Source organism: Malus domestica, chromosome 07, assembly GCF_042453785.1.
Source record: "Malus domestica chromosome 07, GDT2T_hap1".
Taxonomy (NCBI): Eukaryota; Viridiplantae; Streptophyta; class Magnoliopsida; order Rosales; family Rosaceae; genus Malus; species Malus domestica.
In genome coordinates this window covers 21,973,698-21,997,601 of record NC_091667.1, presented here as the reverse complement: position 1 = coordinate 21,997,601, position 23,904 = coordinate 21,973,698, and the positions used below count along the sequence as shown (strand labels likewise).

The window sequence follows — 23,904 nt, the reverse complement described above, 5'->3', positions numbered from 1 at the left end:
TTTTTGGCTCTTCATTGGAGATGCTTTTTAGGTGGAGCCATTTTGGGCGATATGGTACTCCATTGGAGATGGCCTAATAAAGATTGTTTATTATTATTATTATTATTATTATTGTTATTATTATTAAAGGATTGCTTTAGCAAACAAAACTTAAAACAAACTGAATATCATATAGTCTTTTGTACATATTTGACAGTTTTTGCAGCTACTAAATTTTGAGGATGAACCATTTATTTATTTAATATATGTAAACAATTAAACGATCTTAAACTTTGTTGATTTTTCTTGCAGAGATTTAGATGATAATTAAACATAAATGGTTATAATTGTGACATTGATACAATAAACAATACGCTACATTTTATGCCAAGGTATGAGATGCAAAATAAATTAGTATCGAACTTAAAAAACTTATCACTTACAATTAAAAAAAATAACACCAGACCGTATAATTTGAATTGACGAATATGGAAAACCAAAATTTTCCAAGGCGGTTTTGGATAGGTTAGGAGTTGGGCCAAAAATTGAATTCGTTTAAAGTCCATATTAAGCATCAGCTCCGGTAGAATCGGTCAAGCATCTTTTTGGGCTTTTAATCCAAAACTGGCCCAATTTTCAAATCTTTGGAAAATTTTCGCACCAACGACCCAAAATTCCATTTCCCGTCGTTTCCTTCTCCAACCTCCAACCTCCAAAATCCGGTTATTTCTCTCTCTCGACGCTCCCACCTCCTACTGATCCTCGAAAACGACTCGACTCAGCGATCCGAATCGTCCGTACGATGGAGAATCTGATATCGCTGGTGAACAAAATACAGCGGGCGTGCACAGCCCTCGGCGACCACGGTGAGGAGGGCGCCATGCCCACTCTCTGGGACTCCTTGCCCGCCATCGCCGTTGTCGGCGGCCAGGTCTCTCATTTCTCACTTCTCCCTCTCATATTTCACGCTTTCTTGAATTCAATCTCATTGAATTTCTCGTTTCTGGTCTCTCGTTTTCTTTCTTGCTTCGACAGAGCTCCGGCAAGTCTTCGGTGTTGGAGAGCGTCGTCGGCAAGGACTTTCTTCCTCGCGGTTCAGGTAATGCATGAAACGCCGTCGTTTTCTGTTTCTTACCCGGACGCGTTGGTTTTCCTGCTTTTGATTCGTACACGTTGCGTGCAGGAATTGTTACGAGGCGTCCTCTGGTTTTGCAGCTGCATAAGATCGACGAAGGAAGAGAATACGCTGAGTTTATGCACCTCCCGAGGAAGCGGTTCACTGATTTTGGTAATTTCCTTCTCTTCTTCTTCGTTGTTCCTGCAAATTGATTTGGTTTCTTGACTTGCGTTGCAAATGCTGATCTTGTTTCGTTGTGTATGTGTAGCTGCTGTGAGGCAGGAGATATCTGATGAAACCGACAGAGAGACGGGCCGCTCGAAGGCGATTTCTACCGTTCCTATCCATCTTAGTATCTTCTCCCCTAACGGTGAGACAGAATTGTCGAAAACCTTGAATCGTTGGATTTGACATTCCCAAAAATCAGAATGCAGCTAACTGGTTTGATTGCTCATAATAAATTTAGAGATAAAGGTTAAGAAAAAAAAGGAAAGAAAGAGAGGTTACTTACTCTGGAGCTCACAAAGTTTTTCTAATCGCTTTAGTTCTCTTTCACTAAATTTTTCACGGTAATCTTCACTAGGATTTTATCAAATCTGTTCTATTTATCTATATGATTTGTTTATCTTGGCAGTTGTGAACTTGACATTGATCGATCTTCCTGGGCTCACGAAAGTCGCTGTTGGTGAGTTAAATTCCTTTAAGCATTTTCAAGTAGCGTTGGATAAATTCCCTTGGAAGTTGGCACCTTAGTTAAGTTGACGTTGTGTCAATTTTGTGGTCTTGTAGATGGTCAACCAGAGAGCACCGTGAAGGACATTGACGACATGGTTAGGTCCTTCATCGAGAAGGTAATCTTCTTACTGTTTTGTTGAGAACATTTATGAGCTATTAGATTATGAGACTTGCGTTTTGTGTTTCTATGAGGTATTGAGTGAGTTTATGTTTCATGAGATGAAATATGCTTAATTTATTGGAATAATATGCCTTTTCTTGCCAGCCCAACTGTATTATTTTGGCAATTTCCCCTGCCAACCAAGATCTCGCTACTTCTGATGCAATTAAGATCTCTCGTGAAGTTGACCCTAAAGGTAAGATTATAAAATGTTTCCTTATGGAATTGCCATGAATTTTTCACCTTCTAGCCAAAAATACATGGTGCGGATGATTAATAAGCCTACTTAATTCCAAAGATCAAAAAAAAAAAAAAAAAAAAAAAAAGAGATTGAGCAGGTGAACAAATTTGACAACTTGTAAACTGGAACGGTGGAAGATGTGAAAAGGAACAAAAAAGACAAGAAGATGGTTTTAATTTGCAGCAGTGAGGTGAAAGGATATCAAGATTTCATATGTTCAACTTTTAAGTTCTGTTTCCACTGGTTTTGAGAAATGCTCTCGTCTTCGGTTGATCAAAACATATGTCATTTCAAAAGTGGCATATTTCACTAATTAGGAGTATTATTTACACACATTGATTTTAAATTTGGTTTCCCATTTCTCAGGGGAGAGGACATTTGGAGTTCTGACGAAGATTGATCTTATGGACCAGGGTACAAATGCAGTTGATGTAAGTCACTTCTGAATTCATAGACAAAAGAGGAAAAAGGAAAAGAAAAATAAGAAAGCAAATGCTTTTAAGATGTGGAATCAAGCAGTTTACCTGCTCGGTGACATTTTATTGTCATGTTTTCAGATCCCTTGTTCTAGGCCTCTGTGAAACCTAATGTTCTGAGTAAATTGTAAGGGTGGTGCTCTGAGATCATCAATGCTGCAAGCATGTTTTCATGATATGTTTTGTACTCAAAAGTCTCGTTACAGTATCATTATGGCTGCCTGCATTGAGAGTTTCCAGTTTCTAGGGTTTACTTTACTTTTACTTTTCAGATTTTGGAAGGAAGATCATATAAGCTACAGTTCCCCTGGATTGGCGTTGTCAATCGCTCTCAAGCCGATATAAACAAGAGTGTTGATATGATTGCTGCTAGGCGTAGAGAGCGTGAATATTTTTCTAGTAGCCCAGAGTACAGGCATCTTGCAAACAGGATGGGCTCTGAGCATTTGGGCAGGGTGCTTTCTAAGGTATGCAGGTTTGTTATCCTAAATGCATTTTACATGCTCAGTTGTTGAGCTTTCACGCACAATTATGCTCTTATAGATTATAAAGTTAGAGAACATACTTAAGAAATCCAGTCTGCTTGCTTTTAATGATATATTTGCAATGGTGGACAGTTTTGTTTTGTTTTACTGATGAACTTCGTACCTATCGCTATATGTCATCAAACTTTCAGCATCTAGAAGTTGTCATAAAGTCGCGAATTCCAGGCCTTCAGTCTCTTGTCAGCAAAACTATTGGTGAACTAGAGGCAGAACTAAGCCGACTCGGGAAGCCTATTGCTGCTGATACTGGGGTAAGAATATACATATAAATAGTTCCTTTTGGCTTATCCTGTACTTTTCACCATGATATGTAGACCTAGCAAAAATTTCTTGGGCGGTCTGTATTGTTGTATTGTTGTAGTACAATAAGCATTGCTAATTTCAGTTTCATTGGTTTTTTTTCACATGCAGGGAAAATTATATGTGATCATGGAGATCTCTCGTACTTTTGATCAGATATTTAAAGAACATCTAGATGGCGTGTATGTATTGTGCTATCATTGTCCGATTTGAAGTTAATTGGAAAGTTTGTTTTCATCTCATTTTGGTTTCCTTATTCAACCTTGGGATTTATGATAATTTCCATTTTCTCCAGGCGCTCTGGTGGTGAGAAAGTTTATGGAGTGTTTGACAATCAATTTCCAGCTGCTTTGAAGCGGTTGCAGTTTGACAAGCATCTTTCAATGGATAACATCCGAAAGCTAATTACTGAAGCAGATGGATACCAACCTCATCTAGTTGCTCCTGAACAAGGTTACCGTCGCCTTATCGAATCTTCATTGCTCTGCATCAGAGGTCCTGCAGAGGCGGCTGTTGATGCGGTGTGCATACATATCTTTGCATGTAATCTCCATAGGCAATAAACCCTGGGAGTTTTTTTTCTTCATCTTAGATTGATAGTGCACGAGTAAGCTAGTGTCTTAGTTTCCATGTGGCCAAAAGATTTTCATACCTGAGGGAAAATGCTTTCTTTGCAGCATGGGATGCGCACACGAATGTGTTAATAAGGAGATGTTGATTTTTGTATTTTCATTCCGCACAATCTTTTGTTTGTTTTAATTCTCCAACTGTTATTGCCAGTGCTGCTGCTGGTGCTAGCATAATATTTTTTCATTGCAAACATGTATACTGTGTCAGTGCTTCAAATCATTTTGCTTGATTTTCTTTTGTCACGATATCAGGTTCATGGCATATTGAAGGATTTGGCTCAGAAATCTATCAACGAGACTACGGTAAGTTCATTACCTTGTATTCCTGAATTCTGTCCATAAATTAGGAATTTAGGACAGCTTGTCAACATTGCTTATCATTCCTTATTTGTCCCTAAACATGATTAATCTTTTCTCTTAATGGATGGTTCTTCTTTGGTATGTAGGAACTAAAGCAGTATCCCACTTTAAGGGTAGAAGTTGCAAATGCAGCATTTGAGTCGCTGGAAAGGATGAAAGAAGAAAGCAAGAGAGCTACTCTGCAGCTAGTAGATATGGAATGTGGCTACCTAACAGTTGACTTTTTCCGCAAGCTTCCTCAAGATATTGACAAGGGTGGAAATCCGACACACTCACTCTTCGACAGATATAATGATTCGTACCTCCGGCGGGTTGGTGAGTTGCTCTCTAATACTAAATACCTCTATAATCATATCCAAGATTTGAATCACTTAACAAGAACTGGGAGGTAGAATCTTAAAACGATACATATTAATGGCCTGTTTGATAACCATTTCATTCTACCATCATCATTAGGTTTATCAGTTTATGTGGTTGCGTTGATGATCGTGGTTCTTTTGTGTTTGAAACAAACAGGACACAATGTGTTAAACTATGTCAACATGGTTTGCTCGAGTTTAAGGATTGCCATCCCAAAGTCCATCGTCTACTGTCAAGTACGGGAGGCCAAACGCATCTTGCTCGATCATTTCTTTGCAGAGTTGGGTGCGAAGGAGGTGAGGATTGTTCCCTAGAAGAGTGAAATTTACGAAAATATTTGAAAAGAACAAAGAAACTAAGGCCGGTAGAATTAGAGTTATAAGATTTTCGAAACTATTTTCTTTTCGTTGCAGGCAAGGCAGTTGGCTAAGTTGCTGGACGAGGATCCGGCGGTCATGCAGAGGCGTACATTGCTTGCAAAGAGGCTAGAGTTGTACAGAAGTGCCCAGTCTGAGATTGAAGCAGTTGCTTGGTCCAAGTAGAGAGAGAGAGAGAGAGGAGAATAATTGCTTTGTTAGGAGTTAGAATATAGTAATTAGGCTGGCAGTAATTGGTTTGCTTCATGATTAGTTACTAATTCTTTTTTCATTAATTACCTTGGCTTCGTGTGTTAGGGAATTTTGTCATCATCTTAATGACGCCCATTCTATTCTATTGGGTTAACTTTCTTGTTAAGAAAGAGCTTATTAAAGTTTTGTTATCATTTTCTGTTAAAGGGATATAGTTTAGACATTTTTCGGCAATTAAAATTTTCTTCCACCTTTCCGCTTTTTTTTTTCTTTTTTTTTTCTTTTTGTCATTGTGAGAACAGAAAAAAAAACATTACATATCAAAGTTTAACATACGAAAAATTATTAAATTAGATTCTGCTCCTACGTACGTAAGTTTCTTTGCCCAATAATAATAGCTCAACCTACAATGATGGTATTACTCAATTGTGGGATGTTTGAGGAGATGGCCTTGATAACTTGGGTGAAGAAAGTGTCGGGATGCTTGAAATTGATAACTATTGAATTTTTTATGTATATTTCATATATAAAACAGTTACAAGATCAAACATATATATAAGAAGAAACGGGAAAGAAAATGGAGGACAAAAGGTAGAGAACAATGGCAGCTAAGCAAGCATAATGATGACCTCCACTCTCTCTAACTTAAGCCACTAACTGACTTTACAATGATGAGGGAATATTATCACTTAACTATGCCTAAAGTAATCATTAAATAAGAGATGCACCATGACTAAAACAAACAGCTAACACTAGCACTAAGACTAGCCGAAAGCTGAGCTGTTATCCATCAAAACTAGACAAAAGCTTGCATTATTCTTCCAACACTCCCCCTCAAGCTGGATCTAGGGGATCCCTTGAGCCAAGCTTGGACAGAATGCACAGAAACGGAACCGTAGGAAGAGATTTGGTAAAAATATCAGCCAACTGATCATGACTGCGAGTATAGTAGGTGGTTATGATTTTGGATTGAACCTGTGCTCGAACATAATGACAATCCACTTCAATATGCTTCGTTCTCTCGTGGAAGATTGGATTGGAAGTAATGTGCATGTCAGCTTGATTGTCACAGAACATAGACATAGGTTCATTGCTGGGAAAGCCTAGATCCAACAGAAGGCTTTTTAGCCAAATAAGTTCACACGCAGTGGAGGCCATAGCTCGATACTCGGCCTCTGCACTGGATCAAGCTACGACAGTTTGCTTCTTGCTGCGCCATGTTACCAAATTGCCACCTACAAAGGTGCAAAAACCTGTTGTTAACTTGCGATCAAGAGAATTCCCAACCCAATCAGCATCTGTATATCCCATGATGGCAGTGCTATCATTTTTTGTCATAAGGAGTCCTCGACCAATAGACCCTTTTAGATAACGAAGAATTCTCTTCACAATTTGCATATGAGCTAATGTAGGAGCATGCATAAATTGACTCACAATACTCACGGCATAAGAGTTATCAGGACGCGTGATTGTGAGATAAATAAGCTTTCCTACAAGTCTTTGATACTTAGTAATATCAGAGAGAGCTTCACTGTGAGTACTAAGTTGTAGCTTGCTATCCAAAGGAGTACGTGCAGGTTTACCATCTATTAAGCCAGAGTCCTTCAAAAGATCAAGAATGTATTTCCTTTGATTGAGAAAGAGGCATTCCTGTGAATTTGCAAGCTCAATACCTTGGAAATATTTGAGACGTCCCAAATCTTTTATTGCAAATTTGTTTTGAAGAGCGAGCTTGAGAGAGTAAATTTCTTCAGCATTGTCACCTGTCACTATAAGATCATCAACGTAGATTAAAACGATTACTTTTCCAACTAAGCCATCACGAACAAATAGTGAGGAATCAGCACTACTTCTTTGAAAGCCAAACTCTTCAAGAATGGAGCTCAGTTTTGCATACCATGCACGTGGAGACTGTTTCAATCCATAAATGGATTTGTGCAGTTTACAAACCATGTCAGGGTCATCTGATTGAGGATGTCTGGGTGGTAGTTTCATGTACACTTCTTCCTCTAATTCCCCATGCAAAAAAGCATTCTTCACATCCATTTGATAAAGAGGCCAAGACTTATTTACGACAACTGATAATAGAACCCTTACAATGTTCATTTTGGCTACGGGAGCAAATGTTTCCTTGTAATCCAAGCCATAAGTCTGAGTAAATCCACGAGCCACCAAACGAGCTTTGTGCTTTTCAATCGTCCCATCTGAGTTGAACTTAGTCTTGTACACCCAACGACGGCCAACTCCCTTCGGGAAGTTTAACTACACTCTAGGTTCGGTTGTCATGAAGAGCTTGCAGTTCATCCATCATCACTTTTTGCCAAATTTCAAGTTTATTTGCTTCTTGAAATGTTTGTGGTTCATGAGTATTGTCCAAGGTACTAAGAAAAGAAGTATGAGAGGGGGAAAACTGCTTATAGGAAACAAAGTTTGTAAGAGGATACCTAGAAGTGTAGGTGACATAATCATGTAGTCGAAGTGGAGGCTGTCGAACCCTAGAAGGGTTTCGACGAATTGGAACTTGAGGTTCAATATCTGTGGTTTGAGATGAAGGTAGCTCATGCAATAGAGTTGGTGGGTTACGTGAAATGGGACTTTCTTGATAGAGAGGAACACTAGGTAATGGAAACATGTCACTCAAAAACTCCCCCTGATCTGCATCACTTAGTTTCTTGGAGAAGTAGAGCATGTTTTCATCAAATCTCACATCCCTTGAAACCATTATTTTCTTTGTGATTGGATTGTAACACTTGTAGCCCTTTTGGGTAGACGAGTAACCAAAGAAAACACATTTGGTTGCTCGAGGATCCAGTTTATCATGGTGGAGAGATTGGTTGTGAACAAAGTAAGTGGACCCAAAAACTCTCAAGTGTGAGAGATCACTCTGTCTGTCATTCAGCACTTCATATGGAGACTTGAAACTGAGTACTCTACTAGGCAATCTATTGATTAGGTAGGCAGCTGTAAGTACTCCTTGTGACCAAAATTTCTTTGGCACATTCATATGAAACATGATTGATCTTGTTTTCTCAAGAAGGTCTCTATTCTTTCTCTCAGCAATCCCATTTTGTTGAGGTGTGCCAACACATGTTGTTTGGTGTAGTATGCCATGAATACTAAGATATTGAGACATGTTATGGGACATGTATTCAGTGCCATTGTCGAATCTTAATATATGAATTTTTGATGCAAATTGAGTACCAACCAGTTTGTGAAAATCTTGAAAAACATTTGAAAGTTCACTCTTAAATTTCAAAAGATACAACCAAGTCATCCTTGTAAAATCATCAACAAAGGTTACAAAGTATTTATATCCATCAAAGGACTCTAGTATTGGACCCCAAATGTCTGAATGAATGATTTCGAAAGGATGGCTAGCTCTAGAAGTGGAAGAATCAAAAGGCAACCTAGAAAACTTAGACAAGTGACAAACATCACACTTTAACTTGTCCTTACATATTTTTGGAAACAAAAAAGACATTACTTTATCAGAAGGATGTGCCAAACGTTGATGCCAAAGTTGTTGGTCTTGAAAAACACTTGAACTGACTTGAAAAAACTTGGGATTCTTAGTGTCTTTAGCCAAGTAGTAAAGCCCATTCAACAAGAAACCTTCACCAATCGTTCTCTTGGTGATGATATCCTGAAAAATGACATTGTGAGGGGAGAAAATGACTAGACAGTTTAGAGAATTGGTGATAGCTCATACTAATAGAAGTTGAAAAGGAAAAAAAGGTATGTAAAGGGCTGTTGACTCTATGTGTTTTGACAATAAGTTGATTTTTCCTTTTCCTACAACTGTGGCACCCTTCCCATTAGCTACTGACACTTGATAAAAATTTGTCATTTTTGTAAAATCATGTAAGTTATTAATTTTATTTGTCATGTGATCCGTGGCTCCTGAGTCAATGATCCAATAATCATGTTCATTATTAGCATTTAGGGCAGTAGAGAAGGCACTAAAAATACCTGGGATATCTTTCTGTGAAACATGGTCATGTTTAGCCAGAAAACCAGCAAATTTTCCAAGTAAAGCTGTTTGATTTTTCTCTTCAGCTACGGGAGCTTCATCTATATTGTTAAGCACCTATTTGCTGTAGAGATATGCTGCAAAATCATTGATTAATGCAGCAGGATTGGTAGTGAAATTCACCATTCCTTCTGTCGACAAGGTAGCTGCATGGTTGGCCATGTAGCTATTGTTGTTCAGATATTTTTGTGTACCCTTTATCTCTGGACCTTTTGTCTCCTTCAAGAACTTAGGCTTCAATTCAGTATGAAGAATCCAACATCTATCTTTTATATGGCCAAGAGAATCACAGTAGCTGCACTTTAAATCTGGTCTTTTTCCCTTGTAAACTTTGCCTTCAGGACGTTTGTTGCTAGAGACATAAGCCCTAGTCTCAGAAACGCTGTCTTTAGTCTCTTGATTCATGACTTTCCTCCTTACTTCTTCCCTTTGGATTATGGCACACACACCAGTGAAGGAAGGGAGTTCAGCATTCATTAAGATGTGACTTCTAAGGTCTTCGAACTCTGGACCTAAGCTTGCCAAGAGTTGAAAAATCTTGTCTTCTTTTGCTCTCTTGATCAACACAGTGGCATCAGTGGTATGAGGACGATAAACATCGAGCTCATTCCACATGTTTGTAAGACTGCCAAGGTGTTGAACAAATGTTTTGCTTCCTTGTTGTAGACTTGCCAGATTCTTCTTAAGCTGGAAGACACGGGCAACATTATTTTGATTTCCATACATCTCTTTTACTTGCTTCCAGAGATGCATGGATGACTCGGAATAACTAAAAATTTCAGCAATCTCCGTTGAATTGAGCAACCAAGACATGACCAACTGATCTTTGCGCAGCCACAACTCGTATGTAGAAGAAGTGATTACTGGAGCTTCAATAGCACCATTTACATAGCCAATCTTTGATCTTCCTCCAAGTGCAAGAGATACTGCACGACTCCAGGGAAAGTAGTTGAATTCATTCAACAAAACAGAACTGAGACGTTGATTAGGATTGACCTCAACGTCAGAAAATGCTGGAGCATCCATCGAGCTTTTAGTTTCAGAGAGTTATTCAGCCATCTTGGCTTAGAGCAAAAGAAACTTAGCGGAAACGATTACTAGAGTCAGGAATTTAGAGTTCCTGCTCTGATACCATATTGAATTTTTTATGTATATTTCATATATAAAACAATTACAAGATCAAACATATATAGAAGAAGAAACGGGAAAGAAAATGGAGGACAAAAGGTAGAGGACAATGGCAGCTAAGCAAGCATAATGATGACCTCCACTCTCTCTAACTTAAGCCACTAACTGGCTTTACAATGATGAGGGATTATTATCACTTAACTATGCCTAAACTAATCATTAAATAAGAGATGCACCATGACTAAAACAAACAGCTAACACTAGCACTAAAACTAGCCGAAAGCTGCCGAAAGCTGAGCTGTTATCCATCAAAACTAGACAAAAGCTTGCATTATTCTTCCAACAATAACCTTTCACTTGATGAACCATCACTGGATACTACTTTGGTTAAAGTGGGAAACGTCATGGAAGTTAAATGATACTCTTTCTTTTTTTTTCTTTTTTTTTTTTTTTTAAAAAAAAAATTCATTTGGATGTTCTTTCTAGTTTTTCAAGTTTGGAAACTAGTTTGGTTGGTTGGTGGATTATCCTTTTAAATATCTGAAGTTTATTGAAATAAATTTGATCATGAGTAGTATAATAATTGAATGCTTATTTTATAATGTTTTAGATATATTTATATATTTATAATTGTCGTATCCCTGTTGTATTGTGTTATCTACATTAAAGGGAGGAAGTGAGTTTAGCATCTCAATAGGCTAGCAATAATGTAGTTCAAATTCGCTTTTGGCCAGAATTGAACCTAAGACCTCTTACTTACAAGTGAAAAAGAATAACACTAGACCGTAATACTAAGTGACAAGATTGAAATATGTTTTAAAGATGTTGTATGAAGTTGTAGTTGAACACAAACCTAAAGATGTAAAATGTAATTTACCGTGCTTTTAAAGTGTTAAACCTTATCAAAATTACTTAACCTCTTTATCGAGTAAAGTCAGGTTACTAGTCTTATATGATGACTTACGTTATACATGAGGGCATGTTTTTCTATAAAACTTATTTCGTTTTTTTATAAGAAAAAAAATATAAAAAATTCAACTTCATATGAAAAGAAAGGAAAGACATATTTAAAAAGAGTCGATTACACTTCAATCCTACGATATGATTTGAACATATTATGTACCAGTCTATTGCGTTTTTGTGGAGAAATTTTTATAAGTACTGACAACACATATCATATGTATATTTCATATGGATAAACAACAATGTTGATATGTCGGATTTTGAACATTATCCTATGTTATAATTTAATTGAAAATATAACATCACATGACCGTATTTTGGATCACCGAATATTTCCTCAATGAAGTACAAATGTTAGAGGCCCTAAACTAGAATGTTGCAAAATCTAAATAGTATAGTGGAAGCTTTTAAGCCTGTACCAACAACCAGAATTAAGCTTCTAGCAGAACTACCAGAGTTTCCCATTTTTAGAAAAATGAGAGCTGAGTCAATACTGCCCGCGCGTATTTTGCTCTACGGTCTAGAAACTATAACACGGTTTGACTAGACACGATCGATCACCGCGTCATTAATCAGCTCCAATCATACAGAACGGCCTCGATCTTCTGAGCTTCTCCCTCTTATATATGCTACCAAGTACCAACAATACCACCAAAAAAAAAAAAACCATATCAAACCAAACAAACAAGAAAAAAAGAGAGTACATATATGAACAGTAGACCACAAACATTAAACCAGGACTGCACTAAGCGTTTTAATTCTAGTCCTGAACGTCGCGAGAGAAAAACACGTTCTAATCCCTTGTCCTTGATTGTTATTGCTCAAGTTTTGTTGCATCTTCTATCATTTGTGGTTAGTGCAAAGTTCGGAATTGGAACAATTTATACGAATCAGATCATGGGGGCTATGAGGATGATGGAATGGTCTGCAGCATCTGCTACAAACGCTTATTTTGATACCCTAAAACTGGTACTTTCTTCCTTGAATTTTTATTTTCACGTTTAATTTCTCTCTTTTGGAGAAGAACTTATGATTGATTCAAGAATTCACTTGGGTTTGTTTCTCTTAGAGGTCGTTACCGAAACGGGACTTGAAAATCTTGCCAGATAGTTGACACGTTATATTGTCAGAATATTACAAATTACACCAAATTAAAGTTTACATTTTCAATTGTACAGATTGACAGTTTGAAAACATGTCGTAGCAGTCAAATAAAAGAACAATTTCATATAAATCCTAGTTTTTCAGCTGTGTATCTTGGTTCTTGTGTTGTTTAAATGTGCTATAACTCCAAATTTATATTCATTTCTGCAGTGTAATGACCGCAGAAGACAATGTGACTCATGGAAAACACAAGAGCCAGGCAGCAATGAATTTGTATCGGCCTTGGCTGCTGGCATGAAAGCCAAACTCATAGTGGAGGTCACCTCAAGTGTTTCCCCGTCAACGATAGCCCTAGCAGCTGCTGCAAAACACACAGGTGGAAAATTGGTTTGCATTCTTCCGGAGCCAGTCCTTAATGAATCAAAGAAAGTTATCAGAGACTCAGGCCTTAAAGACTTGGTAGAGTTCAAGACCGGTGACCCTTTTGAGCTCTTGTTGAATTACGAGAACATTGATTTTTCTCTGGTTGATTGCAAGAACGATGAGTACACAAGGCTGTTGAAGTTGCTTGATGTTAACCCTAGAAAATCAGTGGTTGTGGCTAATAACTTGGTTGGTGAAAGAAAAGGATTGGAAGGGAATTTAGGAGAGAAAAAGAAGAGGGTTCCGGTAAGGTCTACGAAGCATCCGATAGGAAAAGGAATGGAGGTCACAATGATTGGGAAGAATATTGATCAGAGAGGAAATGAAAATTGGGGTGGAGGAAGAAAGAAGACGAGTGGTAAGAGCAAATGGGTTGTCAAGGTTGATGAGAAGAGTGGTGAGGAACATATCTTTAGGGTTCCAGGCTAAATCAGTTTTCATGTTATCTTTTGGTCTCAACTTGCTAAGGGAATAAGAAAGGATCCGGATGTCTTCTATATGTGAACTCTCCAAACAAATCTGTGAAGTGATCTCTCGAGACTTCACCCTCGTATTTGTTGCCTCCTCAATCTGCAGGTTCCTGCAGGCAATGTTGGTTTCGCATCTTAATGTTGAATGAACTTCAACCCTGCCTGGCTATGGAAGAGGTTGGTATGTCATCATAGCCAGAGAGAGTTAGAGAACTAGTGGATTGATCACTGTACTCTTTATGTATGAAAATCTCATAATTTCTATGCGTTTCTTAAAAACTCATCAGTGATGAGTGAGTATATATATAAATCAAGTGTAATAACTGTATATAATCTGTAAAATATTTCAAATTTGATCCACTTTACATATTCACTTAGTTTGTAATTCTAGTTGTTTAATTTCCTTCTGTATGTAGTGATTTTGGCGCTCCACTTTTTCTCCCATGCACTCATTTCTAATTTTTCTAGCCTTAGAGTGCACTAATAAATCAAGGGAGAAGGGATAAACACAAAATGAGGACATAAAAAGAGAAAATGAGAGTGAAAGTAACTATCCTTTCGTTTCATTACTAGTTCTTTGGTGCACAAGTTATTCAATTCTTTGCCCTTCTATCCATTAGCGGTACCATCAAACATAAGAGATAAAACCTAATAGTGACATGCAATTAAATAGATCTCTTGGCTTATTATTGTATGTTGAGAGTGAATCTCATATCAAGAAAATAAGTGACCTTGTATGTCGTTATAACTTATAAGTAACTAACTACTCCTCATATAGCCATTTGGTTTTATTGTGAAAATTCAACTTTCTTCATGGTATCAAGACAACAATTTGGGGTAGAGAGAGGTTGGATAGGAAGCTCATAATTAAGGAAGTTGAGGTTCCACCATAAAACCAATTGACAATATAGTGAGTAGCTCAACGACTTATAAATACATGCAAAGTCCATTGGGCTTCACATGTGGGACAACCTGCTCTGATACTATAAGGAAGTTGAGGTTCTACCATAAAACTAATTGGCAGTATAGATAGTCACCTAACTACTTATAAGCACATGCAAGGTCTCTCATCTCACCAATGTGGGATTCATCTCAACAACTGAATGTACTTCGATAAGCGTTATACCTGCAAGTCCTTACATGAAAAATAAATTTCATTAAAAATATATGGCGCGACACATCATCACGACCTGTTTGAGGATCGAGACACCTATAACTTTTATGATGAGGACTATAACCTATAAGTAATTAACTACTCCTCATATAGGCATTTGGTTTTATGGTGAAAATTTAACTTTCTTCATGGTATCTTGGATAGGAAGCTCAATTTACCCAAAGAGCGTTGTACTTGCAACTCATTATAGGAAAAATAAATTTCATTACAAATAACATGACGTGACACGTCAACACGACCTGTTTGGGGATCAAGACACCTATACTTTTATAGTTTTATGATGAGGACTATAACCTATAAAGACACATGGCTTAAATCGACTCTCTAATTTGTGGGAGACATAAGATTCAAGATGAGGAAAACACAAACACTCGAAGACACGAAGGTGAGAATAAGTAGGAGGAAAACCAAAATGAAAAAAATAAGGAGAATTCCAATTAAGAGTGAGGCAGGAAAAAAGATTAATGAGATGGACGGTTGTGGGGGCAGCTTCATCCCATAATGCATAAGGGAGCCCCGAAATGTTGAGTAAGGCCCGTATTAAGGTGGCTATATGGCGATGATTACGTTGGGCAAGTCTATTTTGTTGAGGAGTAAGAGGGCGAGAGTAGTGTTGTTCAATAACCAACTCATGACAGAGAATAGGAAATGGATTAGCATATATACTTCGTACCATTGCCACTTTGGAGAACCTAAATAGTAGCTTGAAAAATATTGCGATAGGCCTGTCCAGAATTTATGGCCCATTTAATCTAAATATTAAGTAGTTGAGGACCTGACTTCTTTGCTCTTCCACTTCCCATACATTAGGCCTGGCAAACGGGTCGTGTCAGTCGTGTTCGTGTCGTTTTCGTGTAACACCTATTATCTTAACGGGTCGTGTCGTGTCACACCTGTAAAGTGACCCGACCCGTTATGACCCGTTAAGAAAAATATTTTTTTTTCTTAAATTTGCACATACCACACATTGTCACATAAATAATACTTCAAAACATTAAAACACATTTGTCGTTTAAGTACTACATCTACACTCGAAAATAAGAGCCTCATAAAAAATACATTCATACACTACTAATCTATTACAGATATTAAATGTGCAAGGATATGCAAAATGAAAGCGTTTTTGTTTTCAAGGTTGTGAAACCTTTCTCAAAAGTTTAAACCTTACCAATGGAACTCAAAACTTAATGAAAGTGACCCACCAGAGTGTTTATTCGTACTTTCATTAAGTACAATATAAGATTTTGTGGTATCCACTAGTGTAAATATTTTAAATTGAATATCGAATTCATTCATTGTATTCATATAGGGTCAAGGAGTGATCCACTAGTGTAAATATTTTAAATTGAAGATCGAATTCATTCATTGTATTCATATAGGGTCAATGAGTGTAGCTGTAAAAAATCATCAAAATCGGAGTTAAAATAACCGTTAAATCGTGATTTTTCGTTTATAACCGTCTAAAAGTTTTGTCTCGTTACTTGATCTGTGAATGTTTGTTTTTTGTAATTTTTTGCTGATGCGATCTCGAAGCATATACAAACAAGTTTGACGGTTGGATCGTTGAAATTAGTTTCGTATAATTCGTATCCCATGAAGTTCAATGGTGTGTGTGTGTGTGTATATATATTTATTTATTTATTAAGTAGATTTAAATATATTTATTTTGTATGTATAATTATTATAGTTTTTAGGGGTATAAAATTTAATTTAAAATTTAATATATATATATATATATATATAACTATTATAGTTAATATTTGGGGGGTATAATTATTATAGTATATATAATTATTATAATTATTATAGTTAATTTAATATATATATATATATATAATTATTATAGTTTTTAGGGGTATAAAATTGTTAAATTAATATATATAATAATTATAGTATTTTTTTAGGGTTATAAAATTATTAAATTAATATTCTGCTTATCGTGTATCGTGTTACCCACGTGTATACCCGAAACAACCCGTTATCTTAACAGGTGCTTATTGGGTTACCCGATAACGACGCGTTTCGTTATCGTGTCGACCCGAACACCTGTTAATTTCGTGTCGGGTTATCGGGTCGTGTCAGGAATTGCCAGGCCTACCATACACTCTCATCCCCTCCTATTTGTGCTGTCACGGTTAAGCCACGTCAACATTTTATATTACTATTGCTTTTTGTCTTGTTATCTCTATAAAAAATCAATATAAAATATTGACGTGGCTTAACCGTGACCACACAAAATAGGAGGGGATGTGAGTGTATAGGAAGCGGGAGGGTAGAGAAGCCGGGTCCAGTAGTTGAAGGCCTAGATTGCATGTCTTGTTGACAGACCTGTCAAGAATTGATGACAACAACTGCCAACTCCTAATCATGAAGACTTGATGCAACTACTTCTTAAGTTGTACACATTTAAGGGAAGTGTTGTAAATAATATTATTAATTAGGAATGTGATTGTGTAAACTGAAAATAGAATCCCAATAGGATTTTGAGATCAAATCCTCATAGACTTTGTATTACTTGTAAGGCAAGAAAATCTGTCACGATTAATATAAATAAAAGTACAAGAGGTGAACATACAATTCTCATACACCTGAGCCCTTTTCTCGCTTTGATAATTTAATTTACAACATTTACAAGTTATACAGTTATTGTATCATTTCAATGATATTATATAATTATTTTCCCAAAATAAACCATAAAAATGTGCTTTGTAAGGGTCCTCAATCCAAATCTTATAAACGACATTTGTTGATAAGTAGAAAAACAAAAATGAGACTTAAGTGTGTACCCAAAAAAGAAGCATCTGGTCAAACGGTGAGTTTCCCAATTATAGACAAATGAGGCGAGTTATAGCTAATTTTCCCGCATATTTTGTTCTAGGGTTTTCCGGCATAAACACGTTTTGACTACGTCCGTATGACCATCGCGTCAATAACCAGCTCTAATCATGCTTCGTTGCTTCTGAGCTTCTCCTCTTTGTATATATATCGTCACCAACAAAACAAAAAAACCGAACAAACACAAGACAAATACATATCAACTGTAGAACAGCAACAAATCCAGGCGACAATAAACGATTTAATTCTTGTCCTGAACCCGAACAAGAAACACGTCCTAATTCTTCGATTCTAATTGTTTTTTCTGCATATTTTTTTTTCTTCCGTGGTTGGATTGAAGTTGGAATTGAAACAAGTTAAAAGAATCAGATCAGAGGGGCTATGAGGATGATGGAATGGTCTGCAGCATCTGCTACAAACGCTTATTTTGATACCCTAAAACTGGTATGTACTTTTCTTGTTCCCTCTTTCTATCTTCCGTTGATGTTTTTTCTTTCTTTGTCAATTTCTCTGTTTTGTGTTTTCTTCCAATTTGTTTAAGAGCATTAGAACCAATGGTTGATTCAACTGGTCCTTTGGGTTTCTTAGAAATCAAAGATACAAAGGTACAACCTATAGAACAGATCCACTCAAGTATGGTCGTTGGTCTTTGGGTTTCTAATTAGTTCATAATTTTTTGGAAATAGGTGTAACTATGAAATTTTTTTTGTGTTTCTTAGGGTTTTGTTGCCTTTATATATCACTACAGAAATGGGACTTAAAAAATCATGTGAGACGTTTGACATTTTTTTCTTTTAGTATAGCGATATATTTGCATGTTAAATTCTCGGACTATTAAAAGGTTACTTCATTAATTGTCTAGATTGACAGTTTGACTTCTTTTAGTGAAACAATATATTTTGAATGTCAAATTCTCAGACGGTTGAAAGGTTACTTCATCAATTGCCTACATTGATAGTTTGACAACAAGTGGCGAAGTCAAATAAAACAACATTTTCATATATACTGCCCTCTTTTCAATTTTGAACCTTTTTCCTTGTGTTGTTCAAAGGCTTAATGAAGAATGTAAGCCAATGTTTCCAATGTGCTAACTGTTGAATTGTAATCTTGTCTTGACCCAAAGATAATAGATCTAGCCCATGCACAAAGAAAGATCCATGCACATGCTAGAGAATTCTAGCAAAGTTCAAGTTGGTGGAAGAGTCTAGAAGAATGGTGAGGATTCCACCAACATACAAGATTAGTGTAGATAATTCTAGCATAGGAAGGTAGTGGAATTATCTAGATATATCTAGCATGATGTTTCCATGCTTCTCCAAGGTTCCATCCATGCCTATAAAAGGAGAATGCATCCACACCATTTGAAACAACCAAGAGAGCAAGTAGTGAGAAGTGAGAAGAAGCAACAAAGCTTATAAGAGTGTTTGAGTGTTTCCTCTTGTACTAAGTTTGTGAGTGAATAAAAATCTTGTGTAATACATTGAGTGTTCTTTCTTTCTCTTGCCTATCAATTCCAATGCGTTACATTCTTCTTTGTGAGATAAACATCTCCAAAGTAGTGAAGTCTTTTTAAGCCCCAACACTAACTCCAAATTCATACTCATTTCTGCAGTGCAATGACTATGGGAGACAATGTGGCTCATGGAAAACACAAGAGCCAGGCAGCAATGAATTTGTCTTAGCCTTGGCTGCCGGCATGAATGCCAAACTCATAGTCGAGGTGACCTCAACTGTTTCGCCATCTACAATAGCCTTAGGAGCTGCTGCAAAACAGACAGGAGGAAAACTGGTTTGCATTCTTCCCGAGCCAGTCCTTGATGAATCAAAGAAAGTAATCAGAGACACAGGCCTTAAAGACTCAGTCGAGTTCAAGATCGGTAACCCTTCTGAGCTATTGTCGAATTACGAGAACATTGATTTCTCTCTGGTTGATTGCAAGAATGATGAGTACACAAGGCTGCTGAAGTTGCTAGATGTTAACCCTAGAAAATCAGTGTTTGTGGCTAATAACTTGGTTGGTGAAAGAAAAGGGCTGGAAGGGCATTTGGGAGTGAGGGGAAAGAGGGTTCCGGAGAGGTCTACGAAGAATTCCATAGGAAAAGGAATGGAGGTCACCATGATTGGGAAGAACACTGACGTTGGTAAGGGAAATTGGCGTGGAGGAAGTAAGAGGAGGAGTGGTAAGAGTAAATGGATTGTTAAGGTTGATAAGCAGAGTGGTGAGGAACATATCTTTAGGGTGCCTGGCTAAATCACTTTTCATGTTTTCTTTCGCTATCAAACTTGCAAAGGGGAGAGAAATGATGACGATATCTTATACGAACTCTCCAAGCAAGTATGTGCAGTGTTCAGTGATATAAAAGGTTAAAGAGTTGTTGCATCCCATCATGAATCAGCAGGGTGGTGATTGTGGATGTGTTCATGCATGGCTGAGACTGCGGTGCTCCCTCCCTCCAATTGTTGCCTCAGTACTTTGAATGCTACATGAAATTTATGGGAGAATCTTAGCCATCCCGGTTGTATTTCATGTTCTGAGACAGATAACAGAAGATATACAACCGGATACAAGTACGCTATTTGACTACAAAAAATGCCACTATTTTTTTTGTCATTATGTAGCGAAGAAAATCCCAAATGTCTAGTGATTAATTTGTTGACTGTACTTTTTGTACGAAGTCTCTAATTCTTATGTATTGCTGAAAACCTCATCAATAATTATTGTATCTTTTTGTATGAAGTCTCTAATTCTTATGTATTGCTGAAAACCTCATCAATAATTATTGTATATCAAGGTACCATTTGGTACGTGGGACGGGACGGAACGCAATGAGACGAGGTGTTCCGTCCTACGTTTGGTGCACCTAAAAACCGTGGAACACCCTGTTCCATGAGACGAAATTTGGCTAATTTTCGTTCCACCTCTCCCCTCTGGAACGACTCGTTCCACGCCCGTGGAACACAAAATTATAAAATTTTAAGACAAAAATGCCGCTTATCTTTTTCAATATTTACACCATCCAAATCACAAAACAAAACCATATCATCTTCTTTCCCTCTTCTCTACCGCTTGCATCTCCTAGGTATCTCGCAACCTTCCTCCTCATCCTCTCCCGTAGCCTCTCTTCTCTTCCCCACAGAGTGGAACTCAAAGCTTTGCATCTCCAGGTTCGATCTCTGCATCCAATTCCAATTTCATTTTTTTTTTCACAATATTATCTGATCCTCTACAATCGATAATCTGATTCTAATATGGCATCTTCTCCTTAAAACCTAGATTTTGCTCTCAAAGTTTTGATCTTTACATTTTTCTGCTATAACTTTTTCTGTGTTTTGGTTTTTAAGGGGCTTGAAGGTTGATTTGTTTGCTTTTGAGGTAGTTCTTGTTGATTTCATTGGATGATGCGATATAATGAATGATCTAGTTTGGTTTGGATTCATAATCTAAGGTCTTGAATTGGGATTAATTGTTCAAGTAATTTTTAATTCTGTTGATTGTCTGTTTTTTGAGTGTTTATGTGTAATTAGCTTCTGTTTATGCTGCTAGGAAACTACTCAAATTAATTAATCATTTTAATTTGATTTTTGTGTTGTAATTTGATCAGGTTCCAATTTAGTAATGAGCTTTTGCTTTGTTAGACTAATGAAATAGTCTTCATTTTTTTTAAATTTTGATTTGTTAGACTAATTGGGTTTTCTTTGTGTGTTTATTGTGCGAAGTGTTGGATAATGTTTGATTAACTCTGGGATTTTGTTTCCCTTTAGTTTTTCCTGTGGAAGAGTGAGGGCATTTACTATTGATTTGGAATTGAAGAAGTAAACTTTAAACCTTTCCATGGTGTTGAATTTCAAACCTTTAGCATCTGCGCGAAGAATTTAATTATCTTCGACCAGACTGATCATCAAAGTCAGATTATGTTCAATCCTGAAATTGCCCACAAAATTACTGGTCCTACCTTTAACCTCTGTGCAGCTTACATCCAAGACAATCTGGGATTGATAGCTTGTTGAAAGTTTTCTTGTTTTTAATTAATTGGGGTTTTCTAGTGCTTATTGTAAGGCATATGATGCATGGGTAAGTTAGTCATTTAATCTCTTGGTTCCGTTTTGTCCAGCGTGTACCAAACGTATAATAGAATAATTGTCTCGTTCCGTCCTGCATGTACCAAACATAACACAGAACCTTCGTTCCATCACGTCCTGTCCCGTCCCGTCTTATCCTGTTTCGTTCCATCCCGTCTCGTCTGCATACCAAATGGTACCTAAGTGAACTTCTTTACCCGTTTTCACTTATGGTGTAGTTTGTTGCTGTTAGATTCAGTTAAGGGCATGAGATGCTTTTGAATGCAATTATAAGCCCTTCATTATGGTATATTGTAATTAGACCTGACATTCGTGTCGTGTTTTCCGTATTCTTGTCGTTTTCATGTTATACCCGATATCTTAATGGGCCGTGTCGTATAACACCTGTTAAAATAAGCGGGTAAAATGACTTGATCCAAAATCGACCAGATAATATTAACAGGTAATATGACCCGATCCGTTACTTGTTAAGGAAAATATATTTTAAACCAATAAATAATCAAATGAAAAACATAATACTAAATAAGTATATATATACCATATTGTCACATCCAAAACATAAAAATGCAATTTTCTTTTAAGTATATTTTCGCTTACCTAAATCAATTCCTCTAGCATTTTTCTTTACAAGACTTCTATTTGTATTGTCTATAGTTTTGCTTCCAAGATCTTGTTCTATTCCCATTATAATCTCTATGGACTCCTCATCACTAAGGTGTACTAAATCTGAATCTCTAGCATCCATTACTTCTGAAACAAAATGGGTATAAATTAATGGATAGCTTAATTAATTAAGTAAAGTCTTTAATAGTTTTTTAATTAATGTAGAAGTGTAAAAAATATAGAAAAAATATATATAAACGCTCATAATGACAAACTTTACAACTTTCATGAAGAGCTTAACTTAAAAAATCGCCACTATAATCATATAAATCATTGATCAAAATTTAACCGTTGATTGTTGTTTACATTTATGCTTCATTGTTCTCATCAAATTTTTTTTCTTCAGATTTTGTTTTTTTGAAAACATGATCTATTAGAAGATGCAGGAAGATCAACAGTTTGGATCGTTGATATTATATTCAGAGTTTTACGGTTAGTGAATATATTGCTTGATGTTTATAAAGTTTCTACAAACTATATGACATCGACTCATATTTCAGTTAACCGTAAATATCGAAACGTGATATCAAATATCTGAATTGTTCATCTTTTTACATCCGCCAGATGATCATGTTTTTAAAAAAAAAATTAAAATGAAATTCAGTAAGAAGAATAAAGTGTAAATGACAATTGACGGTTAAATATAAATTTAAGGTTTATGGATTATAGTGTTGGATTTCGAAGCTGCCCCCTTCATGAAAGTTGTAAAGCTTGTCACTATGAGTGATTGTATATATATATATTTTTTTTTTTACATTTTTTACACTTCTACAATAATTATTATTAATTTTATTAATTTTGTCCTAATATAAAAAACATTATTCATGAGGGTTTGGAGGATTTTAAAAATCTAAACGATAATGTAAGTGTAACCATTATCTGTTCGTAGAGGAATAATGATGAATCACAATGTTTAAATATTCTTTCACATTTTTCATACTTGTATGTATGTCTTCTTAGTTCTTGCCTATACAATCAAATACTACACTAGTTTATTTTAATTTTGGAAAACAACATGTTAAGTAAAATTTATCCTAGTAATGATAATAAGGAACTCTCATAATAAAAACTAGCGGAAAGCACACACTTTGTGTGTGTGAACAATTTATCTTAATAAGTGCATATTTTTTTTAATATTACACAATTACTGTTTTGTCCTCCTTATGTAAATATTGTGTATCAAAAGTGAGGGTAAAATTGAAAAAATAAGTATATGATTGTCCTCCCTTTGATGCGTGTGCCAATTTTTTTATTTTTGTCACTCAATTCATTGGATTATGAGTATCCATTTATGCTTTAATTTATAAAATCCCTATTAAGCTTAAATAAATAAACGACAATACCACTACTCCACCCCCGTCACTTAAAACGGTACCCAGTGAAACCCATCTAAGTGGTGGCCTCATCCAACGATCATCACAAGTGCACACCCCTCCACCACCTACCTAGCCCACCCTCTACGACCTAACCTCCACAATTCGATCCACCACCCCCTCATTCGAACCACTACCCCCTCCTTCGAACCACTCATGATCTTGTTCCCACACACCCCGTCCTATGAGA

General features: G+C 36.5%; 4 protein-coding genes across 4 annotated transcripts; 3 read left to right on the top strand and 1 right to left on the bottom strand.

Annotated features, from left to right (window-relative positions):
* The first annotated feature begins 638 nt into the window (after positions 1-638).
* LOC103439325 (phragmoplastin DRP1B) lies at positions 639-5,694 on the top strand. The gene is made up of 16 exons (XM_008377872.4): positions 639-910; positions 1,015-1,078; positions 1,163-1,267; positions 1,365-1,466; positions 1,731-1,781; positions 1,886-1,947; positions 2,097-2,187; positions 2,599-2,663; positions 2,981-3,175; positions 3,385-3,504; positions 3,665-3,735; positions 3,849-4,074; positions 4,435-4,485; positions 4,629-4,857; positions 5,059-5,198; positions 5,316-5,694. The coding sequence occupies exons 1-16, from the start codon at positions 782-784 to the stop codon at positions 5,442-5,444; spliced, it is 1,830 nt and encodes a 609-aa protein (XP_008376094.1). The 5' UTR covers positions 639-781; the 3' UTR covers positions 5,445-5,694.
* A 3,864-nt stretch (positions 5,695-9,558) lies between these two features.
* Positions 9,559-10,527, bottom strand: LOC139197765 (uncharacterized). The gene has a single exon (XM_070825724.1). It carries the CDS (start codon positions 10,525-10,527, stop codon positions 9,559-9,561), a length of 969 nt encoding a protein of 322 aa, XP_070681825.1.
* A 1,728-nt stretch (positions 10,528-12,255) lies between these two features.
* LOC103410197 (uncharacterized) lies at positions 12,256-13,966 on the top strand. The gene is made up of 2 exons (XM_008348940.4): positions 12,256-12,561; positions 12,907-13,966. The coding sequence occupies exons 1-2, from the start codon at positions 12,301-12,303 to the stop codon at positions 13,546-13,548; spliced, it is 903 nt and encodes a 300-aa protein (XP_008347162.3). The 5' UTR covers positions 12,256-12,300; the 3' UTR covers positions 13,549-13,966.
* Positions 13,967-17,654: 3,688 nt separating this feature from the next.
* On the top strand, positions 17,655-20,335 carry LOC103439327 (uncharacterized). Its single transcript, XM_008377874.4, has 2 exons — positions 17,655-18,042; positions 19,211-20,335. The coding sequence occupies exons 1-2, from the start codon at positions 17,980-17,982 to the stop codon at positions 19,847-19,849; spliced, it is 702 nt and encodes a 233-aa protein (XP_008376096.1). The 5' UTR covers positions 17,655-17,979; the 3' UTR covers positions 19,850-20,335.
* Positions 20,336-23,904: the final 3,569 nt, after the last annotated feature.

Coding starts and splice junctions, on each gene's coding strand:
- LOC103439325 (XM_008377872.4), top strand. CDS start 782: ATGGAGAATCTGATATCGCTGGTGAACAAAATACAGCGGGCGTGCACA. Junction 1,268..1,364: donor GAAGCGGTTCACTGATTTTG/GTAATTTCCTTC, acceptor GTGTATGTGTAG/CTGCTGTGAGGCAGGAGATA. Junction 4,486..4,628: donor AATCTATCAACGAGACTACG/GTAAGTTCATTA, acceptor TTTGGTATGTAG/GAACTAAAGCAGTATCCCAC.
- LOC139197765 (XM_070825724.1), bottom strand. CDS start 10,527: ATGGATGCTCCAGCATTTTCTGACGTTGAGGTCAATCCTAATCAACGT.
- LOC103410197 (XM_008348940.4), top strand. CDS start 12,301: ATGAACAGTAGACCACAAACATTAAACCAGGACTGCACTAAGCGTTTT. Junction 12,562..12,906: donor ATTTTGATACCCTAAAACTG/GTACTTTCTTCC, acceptor TCATTTCTGCAG/TGTAATGACCGCAGAAGACA.
- LOC103439327 (XM_008377874.4), top strand. CDS start 17,980: ATGAGGATGATGGAATGGTCTGCAGCATCTGCTACAAACGCTTATTTT. Junction 18,043..19,210: donor ATTTTGATACCCTAAAACTG/GTATGTACTTTT, acceptor TCATTTCTGCAG/TGCAATGACTATGGGAGACA.